Source organism: Motacilla alba, chromosome 1A (genome assembly GCF_015832195.1).
Source record: "Motacilla alba alba isolate MOTALB_02 chromosome 1A, Motacilla_alba_V1.0_pri, whole genome shotgun sequence".
In the NCBI taxonomy this organism is placed as follows: domain Eukaryota; kingdom Metazoa; phylum Chordata; class Aves; order Passeriformes; family Motacillidae; genus Motacilla; species Motacilla alba.
The window spans coordinates 67,808,858-67,824,747 of NC_052031.1; the positions used below are offsets into that span (position 1 = coordinate 67,808,858).

General features: G+C 47.0%; 1 protein-coding gene across 1 annotated transcript in view; it reads left to right on the forward strand.

Moving 5' to 3' along the window:
- Positions 1 to 15,755, forward strand: part of BCL2L13 (BCL2 like 13) — a 41,177-nt gene extending 25,422 nt beyond the window's left edge. Inside the window, exon 7 of the mRNA XM_038153392.1 lies at positions 8,757 to 15,755. Within this exon, the coding sequence (XP_038009320.1) occupies positions 8,757 to 9,566 (810 nt within the window). The 3' untranslated portion in view covers positions 9,567 to 15,755. The remainder of the gene's footprint in view (positions 1 to 8,756) is intronic.
- The last annotated feature ends 135 nt before the right edge of the window (positions 15,756 to 15,890 follow it).

Genomic DNA, 15,890 nt, shown 5'->3' on the forward strand with positions numbered 1-15,890 from the left:
CTTGGGGACCCACTGGGCATGTGGCTTTTTGTGGAGGAAGGGGACTATATGGTTATATTTTATTTTTTCCTTCCTGTAAGAAAAAGGTTCATTTTCACCCTGTGGTGTGTTTCTGGGTTTGTTCCCAGTCTATGGGATGGCAGTGCTGGGAGCAGGGCATGGGGCCAGGATGGGAGGGCTTGTGTTCTGAGGAGGGCCAGGAAGAGCCTGGCAGGCTGGTAGCCACAGGGAACTGTTGGAGTGTTTGCATTTTTTCAGATAAGCATCTGCCACAGGGGCTCTGTGTGCTGGATCAAGTTGACAGTAATTTGCTTGAGCCATAAGGGCAATGTGTAAACCTGGGAGTCTCCAGTGACTCATGTTGCTGTGGCAGTAAGAGGTTGAATTTTCGTGTTATTTTGGAGCTGGATGAAGTTAGGTCTTTCCTGCAGCAGCTAAGAGCTTGCTTAAAAGGGAGATGCAAGAATAGCCTGTCTGGCTCTCTGTGGATCTGGAGCAGAGAGCTTCACAGGAGTCAGCTTTTCAGGGGCAGACCTAAAAAGCTCTGTAGTGTCTCTGGTGCTGTCTCATCCCTTGGCACCATTTGAGATCTTCCTCAATTTTTGGATTGAAGTCAACCTTTGCCAGGAGGGGAGTGAGTAGCCAGTCAAAGGCAAGGGGTCAGCTGAGCCCTTCCTGTGCCTCCCTGCAGATCTGTGGAGTCAGAATTCCATCGAGCTGTGTCATCCATCTGCTGCATCATTCTCTGCAGCCAGGATGCAGCTGGAGGAGCTCCCAGGGTTCTGCACGTGTGCAAGACTTGAGGCTCTCCTGTGAGCTCAGGAGGCCTCTGGGTCCAGGAAAGCATCTGACTGAGGATGGTAGACAGCTAACCAGAAGCAAAATTTCCAGCTCAAGGGAATAAAGGTTTACAAATTGGGTAGCTATGCAGCAGGTTTCAAGAAATTGGCATGGCTTATGGGAAATGAGAAACTTGATATCCTGGAGGATGAGAAGTTGCTTTTTTATTTTCCATGCCAGTCCCACAGAGATATGGTGCTGAGATGGTGTGTTGAAACAATGAGTGTTCCCCTCCCATTCTCCCTTCAGGCACTAAAATAGTAATTTAGCTGACTTTAGATGACAGTGTGGGACTGGAATGTACTGGTGAGTTGGTTGAATTGGTGAGGGAATGGCTGGCATCGTTTTATGTTCCCTCGTTCACTGATTGCTCTGATGGGTTTGGCTGCAGCTCTTGCATTTACCTGTTTGGCTCTTTAAGTTTTAGTATGACCTCTCTTTTGGAGCAAAAAGCATGCTGGGCATTCCAGGTTCTTTATTCTGCTTAAATGTTCTTTAAACACACATTTCTTCCTCTTGACTAGTGGGTTCACTGGTCCTATTCAGGCCTTCTTCCTTCATCATCTTGAGCCATTTTAAAACAATTCCCAGCTGGATTTACAAGTAGCTTTGTTCTTTTCTTTCCCAAAAGCAAAGCTAGGGCTCTGCAGGCGGGCAGTGTGTGGAGCATGCTCTCCCCTCCCCTTTCCTCCTCTCTCCTCCCCTTTCCTCCTCTCCCCTCCCCTCTCTCCTCCTACCTCCCCTGCCTTTTTGCTCTCTCTGACTTCTCCAGGGCTGAATGCTGCTGCATCAGAAGCAATTCTTGGTCTCCTGGAAAAGTGCACAGTAAGAGCAGTCCGTTGGTAAGGATTTTTTCCCCCTCTTCCTTTCCCATCCCTTCCCAAATAATTTATTTCTTCGCAAGTTCTGCAGATCCTGTTTTCCATGGTTAGATTTCATCTTTTTAGAAATATCTGGGAATGTCTATAAGGAGGAAAGAGTGTAAGTTTTCTTGGAATCTGCCTTTTTTTTCCCTCTTTTGGTTCCCATTCCTGTTACCAGCCCCTTTGCTTCCCCCTTGTTTGAGCCTGTTTATCAGAGTGCAGTTAATAATACCTTTCTTCTCAGCCTGGGAGTTATATTTGTGGCAGAAATTGTCTCTACTTTCCCAAGAGTCTTGTCTCATGGAGTTCAGACCTGGATTTGCATTTAACTAGTTAACTACCCATGTTGAAGGGAATAAAAGTACATTTGCTTGAAATTTCCACAGTGTGTACAGTTTCCTATCTCAGCCTTAGAGGAGCTGTTTTCTCCGTGTCTCCAGTGTTTTGTCTTGGGCTCCGCAGCTGGTTTAGTTGTTTTCTTTGCTGCTGGTGATTGAATAGTACACATATTAGAGAGTGTTAACAGTCTGGAGGAGAAAGAGAATAAAGAGGCATTTGTTATCTTAGGGAGGTGAGGTAGTCAGTTTGTGCTTCCCAAGATGAAAATCTCCTTCTGCAGCAGTCCAGGTGTCTGCCCTGGGAATGACAGTGCAGAAATAGAGAGACGTGCTCTGCTGGAGGAGGGAGAAGTAAGTTTAATGTGGCAGAGATGCAAGAAAAGGCAATCCAGTTAGAGGAGTCCTAGAAAGGAGTTTTCCTTTCACAATAATTCTGCTGTATGCTTGTGTCATGGAATACTGCAGTGAATTGTCCACTTTTATTTATATGTTATTTCTTTGGTACAGTAATAGATTTTAAAATTTTTAGACACTGTGTCTGAAGGACATTTAACAGTAAAGGAGCAACTAGATCTCCTTTCTCTTTTCCCTTCCAACAACTTCAAATCTGAAGAAGTGGTCTATAAATGACTGAATTTACCTCATTTTAAACCCATAAGACTGAAACCTAAAGAGTGTTGCTTTGATGCTGGCTTTCTGCAGGTGGTAGAGGTTGTATTGGAAGGCAGGGATGGAAGAGGATCATTTCTGCAGGCTGTTCTAGCCAAAGCATTCCTTGAAGGGAATGAGAGCAGGGGCTGCAATATCACAGTGCTTTGATGTGGTTTACTTGACCTTCTTTTCCTTTTTTTTTCTTGAATAAAAAGTGCAATCCTATTTGTAAGAACTCTGCTCTCCTTTTCTTGGCTCCACCTATCTTGACAGTTTCAGAGGGATGAACAGAGAGGCACAGTAAGCGCCTGAGGGCTTTTGGGGACTTCTTTAGATTTTAAAATGTTTTGTTCTGGATCTGAGTGTTGTCAGAAGCTCCTTTATAATCCATTTCTCTGAAGGATTAGCTGGGTGATACTGTCAGATCTGACTTCCACGAGGGTCTGAAAAGGTTTGGTGTAACTGGGCAGGGCATGGAGACAGCTAGCAGATGGAGCTGCAGCTGGGCACACCCAGGTGGGAGTGAAGCCATTCCTGGGCACAGGCAGCCCTGCTCCAGCACACAGCTGCTCCTCTGCCACAGCTACAGATCATGCAAGGAGCACATTCCCAGCTCTAGGGAAGTTTGTTGTTGTGGGAGATGTCTTAGGATCCCTGGACATCGGCCAGTTCTTGCCTCCTGTTTTTCAGACAGTGGATTTTAAGCACAAATGCATTTGATGGGTTCCTAGTGCTGTGACCCTGCTGCTGTGGGGAAGGTGGCCATAGGGGCATGGAGTATCCTGAGTTGGAAGGGCCCACAAGGATCCCTGAGTCCAAACCCTGAACCACACTGTGTGCCTGAGAGCACTGTCCAAGCACCTCTGGAACTTCATTTCTCTCTGGGATAGGTCATGTTACAAGATGTATTTCTTTCATCTAAGAAACTTCCTAGCTGAGTTAAACGGTCAAAATTTCTGTCATAGCCAAGATTGCTCCCCTGGGACTCTGTGTTCTGCAAGCATTTCCTCTTAAACCCCAGGATAGTCTTTTTCTCAGGGATTTTACGTGGCTCTGTTTAGGTTCATGTTGAGAGGTTGAAGCTCAGGGAACACAGAGATTTTTTCCTCTGGTGGCTGTCTCTGACCTGTACAGAATTTTTACCTGTGTTGGACGAAATCAGGATCTAGGGGGTACAGGTGGCTTGCTGGGCTGTATATTTTTCAGGTGGGCTTTTGTGTGTCCAGAAATGAGTTTTGTGTGAGATGCCTATCCACATCCTTCTTTATTTCTACTTTAAGAACTGAACCAGAGAGACCAGTTGAGCTTTTAAGAACACTTAAAACCAAACCCTAGAAGAAGCTTCAACAGCAGTTAGACACAGCTGGTTTGCATTTTCCTGGTCTTTGGAGTTTACAGGGCAGGCCATTCAAAGTCTGCTCTAAGATGCAGCAAATGCTCTATTGGACACCTTAATGGGGATCTCTTCTGTTCTAATCTCATCTCTATTACAGATGCAATTTGTGTTACTACTCCTACTATTTTTTGTAGAGAAAAGAGTTGCTTTTATCTTTGAGACATTCCGAATTTTGATTTTGAGACATTCAGAACTTTGATTTGAGTATCTCTTGGCACCAGAAGCAGCTTTGCATAACTTGTGCTGAAATTATTATTTTGTTAAATAAGGATTTTTTTTTCCTTACGTGTAGTTAAAGGTTTTCCTGTTTAGCAAATGTATACTGTAGGTAATGAGCCTGTTTGTTTGTATACACTTAGTAATAGACATATTGAAAAATTATGAAAGATAATATGGGCAACATAAGAGTCAGTTTCTATTTTTTGGGGGAGGTTTTGTGATGTTTGCTGTCTTTAAATCGTAATTGAAAGTTAACAGGTGTTTGTAAGTAGCAGTTCTGTACTATATTATTGCAGGAGCTTTCAGACCTTTTTTTTCATTCTTTTGTTACCATCTTGCTGCTGCCCAGTGTGGCTCACCCTGTAGCATTCTGGCTGGAGCCTCTGCTGAGGGCAGCTGTGCCACATCTGTTAACAGAGCCTCTGCTGAGGGCAGCTGTGCCACATCTGTTAACAGGGCTTCCCGTCACTGGTAGAAGTGGAGCTTGTAGCTTGTGGAACATTCCTGGGTCCAACCCCCTAGGCTGAGGACAGTGACTGACTGCTGTAGCTGATCTTTCCCCAGGACTGCCTGATGGGCTGTGGCCGTTCTTGCTGTGTTCTGGCCAAGCAGGGAAATGCGCAGTTCTCTGTCTCCTCCTAAGTTGTGCCAACTCTTCCCTCAAGTGGCAGTGGTTGGGATCAGGAGTGGCAGGAGCTGCAGTGAGGAACTCCAGCTTCTCTGCCACACCTCTGCCTCTAAATATGCTGGATGAGGAAAAGCACTCCCAAGTTTGCAAGTTTCCAACCACAAACATGAAAAAGAGCAACTCTGATGTTTCTGGTTTGAAGCACTGTACTGTCTATTGACAATAAACAAAGCAGATAAAGAAATGTTTACATACATTCCTTACTTCCTGTTAAATCTAAAGTGTAGAGCTTATATAAGGCAGCCTCAGGTTATTAAAAATCCTTCCACATGTTCCATCCTGTCCTGAAATAATCTGCCTGTTGGAGCTTTGCTTCTGGGTCACATCTGTAGATGAATCAAGAAAATTGTCCTAAATGTCATTCAGTTTTTATCACAGCTGCTTTAAAAGGAAAAAAACCCACCAAAGTGCAAACCTCAACTGAACCAGCACAAAATCCGAGCTTTATCCGCTTGACTTTATGTATTAAATCTTAATTCAGCTCAAGAAATATTAATCATGTATCCTAAATAATGCCTATTACTGTCTGGATTTTCAATTAAAGCTTCATAAGCTTTTAACGAAAAAGTGCTGGAACTGCCAGTGTGTCAGCTCTGCCCCAGCCTTCCCAGCCTGGGGAGCTGTGGCCCTGAGGCACTGACACGGAAGGTAAATTGTCTGCAAAGACAGAAAGGAATCAGCCAGGCTGCAGAAGGCTCTGATTTATAGGGAGCCAGCAGCTGATAACTCTTTTGAGGTCAGCACAGTTTGCATGAGAAAAGGAACAATAAAACTCTTGAGTGCCTTTGGCCCTCCTGCTGAAGGCAGGCTGCATTATTAACGAGGTATTGGAAATTAGGAGGATGGTCCGTGTTCCTTGTGTAACCATCCCTTCCTTTCCTTACCCTCTCCAAAGCAGTTTATCCTGCATGTTACCCTCTGCATGTGCCCAGATCTTGCCTGTATTTTGTGAGAAGCAAATCCCCAGTGGAAGTATGTATTTAGAAGCATCAGCATGGCTGTGATTTCAGTCTCTGTACCCGCTGTCCCCACGACTCCAGGTGGCTCCGTTCTCCCCTCTGTGGGCTGCTGAGTCATGGCTCAAAGCCTCTTGTCTTTCACCAGCGCACAGTGTGCGACTTCAGGGGAATTCTGGCCATCTCAATGTAGCCCTTGTTGGTGGTTTTTATTTGCTACAATCACCAGAGCTCACCAATCCTCAGCAGCATAGTGTGTTTTTGGAATATTTTTGTATATGCCTCATGCTGAGTGAGTCAGTGCATGCGTGCATTCCACTGGAATGTTAAGAGCAGAGCTGTTATCAGTGGTGTGTGTCCCTGTTCGTTCTTCTAATGTCACACCCCAGACATGGTCTAGTGTGTTGTGATGTGGTGTGGACAGGAAATAAATTCATCCTGATTTGTGGGAGTGGAGAGCTGAACAGAGAGCAGGATAGAGGTTCATGAGACTGCAGGTTTTACCCCTAATTATTTTGTTGTTTAATTGCCATTTTTTCTGAGTCTGTGTCACCTGTGGAAATAAAAAATTTCCTTTGATTGTAGGTGTCTGTTAGTGGCTTATATTCCAGTGAGAGTATTTCCTACTTAAAATCCAGGGCAAAAGCTGCTGGTCAGAGGAGTGAGTGTACAGTCTCAGAGTGCGTGGGCAGCAGGCTGCCTGTCCATCCTCAGCAGAGGGTGGTGGAAGCCAAGGACAGTGACTGACTCCCTGCTGTGCTGCTTTCCAGTGTCTGTTGGAACAGGACAGCTTTGGAGTCCTGTCCTCCCACGCTGCCCTGGCCCTCACTCAGTGCTTGGTCTCTTTGGCTCCAGTAACCTCTGCCTTCAGTTTCTTTGCTCTTCTTTTCCATTGCCCTTAATTTGCACTGCTGGTTGCTTCCTCCTATGTGTAGAGCTCTGTTTTGTTTTAATGGCCTGAGTGGCATTATAAAAAAAAATAAAATTAGTTCTTTGCTGGAACATGACTTTCAAGAGGGTGCTGGAGTCTTGAACTGTCAGTGACTGCTTGCAGAGCAGAGCTTGCTTTGGGTTTGGCATGTGGTTGGAGTCTGAACATTTTCACAAATGTAATGCTTTACTCATTTTTATTGCATTCTGAGTTAAGACTTTGTGGTGATCCTCAAATGGTTAGTGAGCAGCTTAATTGGTTTTAACCCTTTCCCTGAGGAACTCTTATCAAGCTGGATGATGTTTCCCACATCCAAGCAATTTAAAGGCATTTATGAAGAAAAGTTCCTTTTCAGGTGTTCTGTAATACTCCTTTGCCCACATCCAAATATCTTCCAGAATTCCATGGGCTGAGGGTTAAAAACATCTCCACAAAATAAGAAGTGTGTTTGTTTTTAAGTGGGATGAGTTCCTGACACAGGTCACCGCGTGGATCCATAAAAAGCTGTGAAATAACCAAGGAGGTATCTTGGAATGGGAAACTAGGATTCAAGCCCCAAATTCACAGGTGTTGGGAAGGGTTTAAAAAGGGACAGCTGCTCAGAGTGCTCTAGGAGAACCATTGTGTGTGGAAAGGAGCATGGAGAAAGAGAAGGAATGGAATTTTTTGTTATTATGATGGACTGTAAAGTTTGGAATTTGCACGGAAGGGGCTCCCAGCACTGCAGTATTTGATAGAATGTTCAAATCATTCTTGTTACAAACAAGGAAGTTACTGAATCTTTGTTAATTACTGTACAGACTTCTCTTATATGGCATAGGAAACTTTGGAGTTCCTCCCTGCCCCCATCTCTTGGTGTTCGTTTCAGCTGGAATCAAGTTTGTTTTCTTCCTAGCTGGTACAGAGCTGTGTTTTGGATTTAGAATGAGAGTAACATTGATAACACCCTGGTGTTTTAGTTGTTGCTAAGCAGGGCTAGCCCTACATCAAGGACTTCTCATGCTGTGCCAGTGAGGAGAGGCACAGGAGGCTGGGAGGGAGCATGGCCAGGGCAGCTGACCTGAACTGCCAAAGGGATATTCCAGCCCATGGAGCATCGAGCCCAGTACACAGACTGGGCTGATTGCAGGGAATCAGTATTTTACACTTGCAGTTTCTCCAGCTGAAACCCATTGTCAAATTTTTAGGATGCCTACAGATTTTTCCTAGCTAAATAAAAGCAAGCAAACCCTGTCACCATCTCTGGGTGTCTGTGCTTGGTTGTTTGTTTCAACTTCAGTTGTGTAGCCAAAGTTATGATGGCAGTTTTTGAAAGTGAACTTATTGAAGAAGAGATAAAATTGTAGCAAAATACTAGAATTATTGTAGAGTCCAACTTCTTGGTACAGAGTAGAAATTCAGGCTTCACATAGCACTGGAAATGGGATAAAATTAATGTAAGAGGAGCACTGTTAGATGAAAGTGGACAAGCAATAGAGAGCACTTGCACAGGAAGGAGTGGGGAGTGGTATTCAGCTGGGATCATGTACTTGCGTTTGCTTTCTTTTTCTTTGCTCCACTGCAGTCTGGTTTCAGACTTCAGTGTCTTGTCAGGTTAATAATGACCATGTGGTGCATTTTGGTGATGTCACGGTGACAAAGTCAGGGAAAGGAGGAGCTCCCAGCAAAGCTATGTAAGGGGTTCCATTCTCTGGGCACACCAGGGTTCTGTAATCCCTACTGAAATGTAGGTCAGGCAGCTGCTGCTCCTGCAGAGGCCCTCTCATCTTTCTTCCAGCTCACCAAGTTTCCAGGTGTCCTGTTCTGTTCTGTCCCATATGAAGGGAATGCTGAAGGAATCGCTCACGTGTTGTGTCCTCCTTTTTTGTTTGTAGGGAACAGTCTTCACTTTGGAATCCGAAGAGGAGGAGTATCCCGGGCTCATTGCAGAGGACAGCAATGACATCTACATCCTGACCAGTGACAACTCAGGGCAGGTGAGCCCCCCGGAGTCCCCCACGGTGACCACGTCGTGGCAGTCGGAGGGCCTGCCCGTCTCCCTGTCGGCCAGCCAGAGCTGGCACACGGAGAGCCTGCCGGTCTCCCTGGGACCTGAGTCCTGGCAGCAGGTGGCTATGGATCCCGAAGAAGTCAAAAGCCTGGACAGCAACGGAGGGGCTGAAGAGAGGAGTGAGAACAACTCTTCCAACTCTGACATCGTTCACGTGGAGAAGGAAGAGATACCAGAGGGGATTGAGGAAGCAGCAGTGCCAGCTGGTGCTGCAGAGACCATACAGGCGGTCTTTCCAGAAACCTCTGCTTCTTTACAGGAAATAAAACCTCCTGAAATCGCTGCTGCTGAAAAAGCACATTCCTCCTCACTTCTACGTACAAAACAGGAGGAAAAGGGAAAAGCAGCTGAAGAGCTTGTTGAACCTGAAATCCCCGTGTTAACTAAACCTGTCCCCAAGTTAGCCCCGTCAGAAGAAAAGGCTGCGCCAGAACCTGAGAAAATACTGCTTCCGGGGGAAAAAAAAGCGGGGAAAGAGGGCCATTTGGAAGAAATAGAAGAGAAATCCTCAGCTGCAGAGGAGAAGCCTATCCTGTTGCCAGAAGGGAAATCGATACTGCTGTACGGCGGGGCTGCCGCGGTCGCTATCTTGGCCGTGGCAGTCGGAGTGGCGCTGGCGCTTAGGAGAAAGTAACGGGGCTCTCTCGAGGAGGAGGGAGGAGAGAAGAGAGCACATCCAAGTTTTGTAGTTGTGTTACCTAAAGGTTGAGCTGCCTGCTGTTGAATTGGACATTTGAGTAACTCAGTGGTGATGAGGTGAGGTCATTCAATAAGCCTCCAGCTACGGACAATCATGTTTTTAGTAGAATCGGGGCGGGGACTGGTTTTTCGTGATTAAAGTATGGGGGTATTTTTAAAAAAAAAAACAAACAAAAAAATCTGCAAATTTAAGAACTTAAAGTGCAGGTGCTGAAGAAAGGGGTGCTCATACTCTAGGAACTGGAACAAAGAATCCCCAGGGGAAGGGGAGAGCCAGCTGCTGCCAGCCCCTGGAGATTCTGGCTTCTCAGATTGACCGCTATCGCAGCTGTGCTGTCTTGTCACTTCCCGTTGTGCCCCCGAGCCCCTCCTAACAAACATTAGCCAACCTGAGTCCTGTAGCGAGAGGCTGGTGTCCCTTTTGTCTCAGCTTCCTCTCAGGTACAGCACTGCTCCTCATAACCTTCCAGGTTCCTCCTAAGCCCCAGTGGGACAGTGCTTATTCTTACCTCTTGGCTCACACTGGTTTTGGCCCCTAACGTTTACTGGAGCCCCATCCTGTGAAGATGCTGCCTCTCTATAGCTGTATTATCTCTGAGCATCCTGGTGTTGCTGGGGCAGAGGTGCTGCCCAGGAGGGTGGGAGGGACACTGCTGTTTGCTGGTTTGAGAATCCATTTGCTCTGCTCCTGCCCAGCTCACTTCACTGCAAACCCTTCAGTTACCAGAGGTACGAAATTGATGCTGGGCACGGTGCCCTTGGGATCACTGCTCTGATATCTGGGGTATATTCAGCAAAAATACAGCAAACCCGTGTGGAAGCAAGGCCAGTGCCTCAAGTGCAATTCAGATATTAAATGCTCTGCTGTCCTGTGTCACGCTGCAGTCTGCATTATCTTTCCCAAGTTAAGCACAGAGTGTATTTAGTCCTAACTTGGTCTTGCCTGTGACAGAATCCCAGATATATAAAGCAATGGATTCTAGTAACTGAGCAAAAGAGCATTAAGCATCTCTATCTGCTTGTTCCTGACCTGGCCAGAGTGCTGTTCAGTGCGAGTTCTTGGCGAATCTGTAATTGCCTGAACTTACAGGTTCACACATCGCGAGCAATCACCTTTGGCAAAAAAAGGAAATCCCCCTTGCTGCAGTCACAACGCTCGAGGCGTGTGTGGAGAGAAGCCTTTCAAGTATCCCCAACCCTAACCCTGCTCCTTAGTGGGATCCAGCCACAAGCGTTCCCCTGTCAGCACGTTTGTGTGTCTGTCCTTGTCCAGCTGCAGCGCAGCACCTTGTGCTTCCCAGGCAGAACCGGGACTGCGGAGCTGTGGATGCCTCTCTGAGGGTTGGTGCTGGCACTGTGGCTTGGACCAGGTGGAGGAAGGTGAAAGGGAACGTGTGGTAATGTAAAAAATGAAACATGAGCTTGTGGGGGAGTCTTCACAAAGCACAAAGACAAGGTACTTTTATTTCTAAATAACCATATCCAGAGTGCATCTCCTGATGAGCCTGTCTCTTAAGGGATCTCAGAATGAAGAGATCTTAGCATATTCTCTATTTTAGGATATTCTTGCTGCATTTTCCTATCCCAGGATGCTGGAAAGTTAGTCAGAATGTGTCAGATTCTGAGGAATTATTTTTGTGTAAGCTTTTGTGAAATGGATTTTCTAGAAAACTTACTGGATTTTGAGCTCTGTGTGTGTGAAGTTGAGCGTTAAGAGGAAGGGTTGTGTGTATACTGCTGCTGTGGACTGAACTTGGGAGCTCTGGAGTTCTGGACTCTACTGTTGATCACTGATTGCTCTTCTTCCATGTACAAAATAGCAGGTTGGCCTTATCAGAAAAAAAACCCAAATATTTTATCATATTGCACAGTGGAATTGAGTGGGTTTTTTGCCATTTTCTGGTGCCCTGCTGGTACTCATTGCAGTGCTGTGTCCCCAGAAGGGATCACTGGGACCTCCTCAAGCCATGGGCTCCATGCTGTCTGCCTCCCCACCAGGGCAGTTCCCTCTCCTGGCCCCTTGCAGGAGCTTCCCCCACCTAGAGGAGAGGTCTCCTTATGCTCTGTCTGTCACAGACATGCAGGAACAGCTCTGCTTTTGGTACAGCCCCACCTCCAGGCACACAGCAGGGTACTCTGAGGCAGGGATGGAGTCTCTGGACACTCTGGATAACTTGTGTACCAGTGGGGGAGGGTGGAGCTGGTGTTCCTTCTTCTCTGTAGATGGGGTTGTTTCAGTAGTAGTGTGGAGATGGGTGGAGGACAAACAAGAATAAATCCAGGCTGGCAAGGGAAGAAGTTAAAAACTTATTGCCACAAGGAGCCCAGTGGGGCATGAAATAAAAAGCATCCACGCGCAGCAGCGAGAAGGTGGCAGCAGTAGTAAGGAAAATTAATAATTCTGTTAGGCATTTTTGTGGTCAGGCAGAAGCCTTGAGTGTCTGGTGTGTTGCTGCATTTCATGGAGCATCAGTTGCACCGTACGTTTTGGTTGCTCGGTCCTTTCTTTATAATGTTCTTTCCCTTCTGGGCTCTTTTAGATTTGGCAAGTCAGCGAGACTTTGAGCTGACCACGTGTTCAGAAAATGTATTGATGAGTCTCTTTCCTCTGGGAAACTCCACTAGTTCAAAAGGTCAGCTGTGGGGCTGAGTTCTGCAGAGTTTGGGGTCCTGTGGTCAGGCCTTGTGGAAGTCACCAAAGGGGGCTGAGCTCAGATGGCACTGTTCCTGCAGACCTGAGTGAGAGGCTGCTCTCTTAAGAGGTGTGAGTTAAGAAATGGAAGTTTTCTTCCCCCTGTCTTCAGGTGTATTACAGTAACCTTAACCTGCAGGCTCGTTACCCTGGAAGGTGTGGGGCAGCCTCTCTCGAGTGGATCTCTCCTGGCTGGCAGAGGGAAGGCAGGAGCTGTGTACTTGCAAAAGGGCATATAGGATTACTTGTGTCGCTCATCCCCTTCCCAGAAGTGCCTCAATATCTGTCCTCTAGTGGCCTGTACTTTAACAAAATATCTACCTTAGACCCGTTCTGTCTTCACTTTATCCTTAGCATACCCTAAAGCTGAGATGCTAAAACAGCAGAGGGCTGGATCTGTGAAAAAAAGTGGGAAATACTGAAGGAAGTGCAGTGGGCAGCATGCTCCATAAGGAGCTGTCAAGGTAAGGTGCAACTTAAATTCAGCTGTGTTTAATTCTAAATATGTTTAGTTGGGCATTGTGGCTGGGAGCTGGGCAAGGACTTTCTTCAGCTGGCACTGCAGGAGCAAGAGGCTGAGAGCAAAGACAGAATTCTTCTGTTGCCCAAGTGCAGATGCAGAGCCCTGTCCCAGGCAGATGCAGCTCCTGTGTGCTGGGGGGAGCCTGGCGGGCTCCTGAGGCCCCTGAGCTGTGGTGTAAGTCAGCACTACAGGAATCCATCCTTGCCGCTTGTGAGGGCTTCGTTTTCCACTCTGGCTGTGCTCAGGCAGCTGCAGCTCAAGTGCCAGGTGGAAGCTGCAGTGCTGAGTGCTCTTACACAGGACAAGTTTTGCTGCCAGAATCCCATTTCCTTCCTTCCGCCATAGCCCTGATCACAGCTAGGCTAAAACTTTGGACTGCATTTTTAAACTAATCAATGCTTTCTAATGGTCACAAATGAAAAGTTTAATTGGTACTAAACAAGCAAGCTGCTGAAGTTTGGTGTCCTTTCATTTTAATTATTTTAGTAGTTAAAATAATCTGGGGTTATAAACCTTCCCTATATTTGATGTCAGTTACAGGGTTGTGGCAGTACTGGCAAAGCCCAGTAAAGTAGATGTTGCTGTTCTGGCAAAAAACTAGAAATGCTTCTGGCTCCACAGTCACTGATTCCCTAAGCCAGAGCAAGTTCCTGTTAGAGAGTTTCAGAGTGTAATTACTAGAATCTTCTGCTGTGAAATGGGGCAGTGGGGTGGAGAGGTGCACATGGCTGGCCCAGGTGTGATGCCTGCAGGCATGAGAAAGCCCAGGGCGGCAGTAGAATGTCATATTCTGGCTCTGTGTCTTCTCATGGTGGAGCACACTGGGAAAGTGTTTCCCAGTGAAAATTTCCTGGTTATTATCTCTATTGATGATCTGGATGAGGGGATTGAGTGCGACAGTAGCAGATTTGCAGAGGACACCAAGCTGGGTGCAAGTGTTTGTGTGCTGGAGAGTAGGAGGGCTCAGGGAGGGACCTGCACAGGCTGGATGCATAAGCTGAGTTCAGTCATAGGAGGTTCAACAAAACCAAGAGCCACATCCTACACTTTGGGCATAACAGAGTGGCTGGACAGTGGCCAGGCAGGAAGAGCCCTGGGGATTTGACTGACAGCAGCTGGACATGAGCCAGCAGAGTGCTCTGGTGGCAAGAAGGCCAATGGCTCCTGGCCTGGATCAGGAATGGTGTGGCCAGCAGGAGCAGGGCAGTGATTCTTCCCCTGTGCTTGGCACTGGTGAGGCTGCACCTCGAGTGCTGTGCCCAGTCCTGGGCCCCTCAGCTCAGGAGGGATGGTGAGGGGCTGGAGTGAGTCCAGAGAAGGGCAGCAAGGCTGGGGAGGAGTCTGGAACACAAATCCTGCAAGGAGCAGCTGAGGGAGCTGGGAGAGTTCAGCCTGGAGAGCAGGAGGCTCAGGGGAGAGCTCATCACTCCACAAGTACCTGAAAGGAGGGAGTAGCCAGGAGGGGTCAGGCTCTTCTCCAAGGCAACAGCAACAGGACAGCATGACACAGCCTTAAGCTGTGCCAGGGGAGGTTTAGTTTGGACATTAGGAAGAAGTTCTTCACAGAAGGGTGATTGGACTTTGGAATGGGCTGCAGGGAGCTGCTGGAGTCACCGTCCCTGGAGGTGATAGAGAAGGGTGGATGTGGCACTCAGTGCCGTGGCTGGTTGGCAAGGTGATGTTTGGTCATGGATTGGACTCTATCTCAAAGGTCTTTTCCAAACCTAGGTGAGTCTGTGAAACATGGAGGGGTGAGGCACAATATCTGCTCTACCTAACGAGGGCAAAAGCTGTGGCTTGTACTGCTTAATTTTAGCACGAGGAAGGCTGCAAGAGCAGTATTATTTTGACTTCATGTATGTACCTGTGCTTAAGAGTGCAAGCTCTGTATTGCCATAACAAAACAAAAAAGGAAGGGAGGTGTTTATAAAATTTAACCTGGCACTAGTTGACTCAGGTAGAGCAAGCTCTCAGGCCCAGAGGGAGCAGGGACTGCAGGGCCAGGTCTAGGCAACAGAATTGTTTGTGTCTGGTACAGTGAAGGTACCTGACCAGGACTTGGCTGGGGAATGACACCAGCTCAGAAGGGTCAGAAGTGTTAGTCCAGAGGAGCCACAACACAGCACTCAGCTCCACCTCCTTAAGCTAAATAACTTTATCACTTTCTTTTTCTACTTAGAGCTGACCTTCTCTCAGTCTCTTGGGTAGGCTGACTTGCTTCCTCCAAGCTAGAGGGCTGTGGTCAGGCTGTAGAAGTGGGGGAGCTCCTGTTGGCTTCCAGTGGAAGCTGATTTTGATCTCCCTGCAGTATCTGCAGGGCAGGCAAGGGACACTGTCGATGTGGACACAACAAACTGCAGAGGATGCATCTTACTGCTGTACCTTTAGGGGCTTTGTCCTCAGTTTTAACTTGCAGGATAAGCTTTTATTCAACTGTAAACCTAAAAACCCACTCAGACCAAAAGAATGCCACTTGGTTTGTTAAGTAGTAAAGACTAATGGGACTGACTCTGAAGCTGCAGGTTAGGGGATCTCTTCTGCTAGGCTCCTGCTGGGTGTAAGCAAATAGTGACAGACTTGCAGGGATTTTGGATTCTGTTCTCAAGAGGCCTGCCTGGGGGAAGAGACCCTGACTGGTCCTCAGGTCACCCATTATCCCAGGAACTCGGCATACTGTTCCTTCCAATGTGCAAGTGCAGCCCTTTTGGGGAAAACTGTCTCAAGCTTCTTGTGCCATTTGGTTAATAAAAGTGTTTCCACCTTGACAAGAAAGTTCTTTCCAGCTTCATTGTTCAATATTCAGTTCAAGTGAAGGGGTATGTACATTCTTTCCCTCTGCTAATGGGACACTGCTGTAAGACCATGCCCCCAGGTTGCACTTTAATAAATGGTACAGTTTTCAAAAACAACGTGTAGACTACTTCTGTGCTTCCACTCTCCCCCTGTTTTCATGCAGGCACCAGAAGAAAAGGTGGTTTTACTTACAGGAGTCTTGCTTATGCAAGGCACAGGGACAGAACCAGAGTGTCTCTACTGCTGACAGC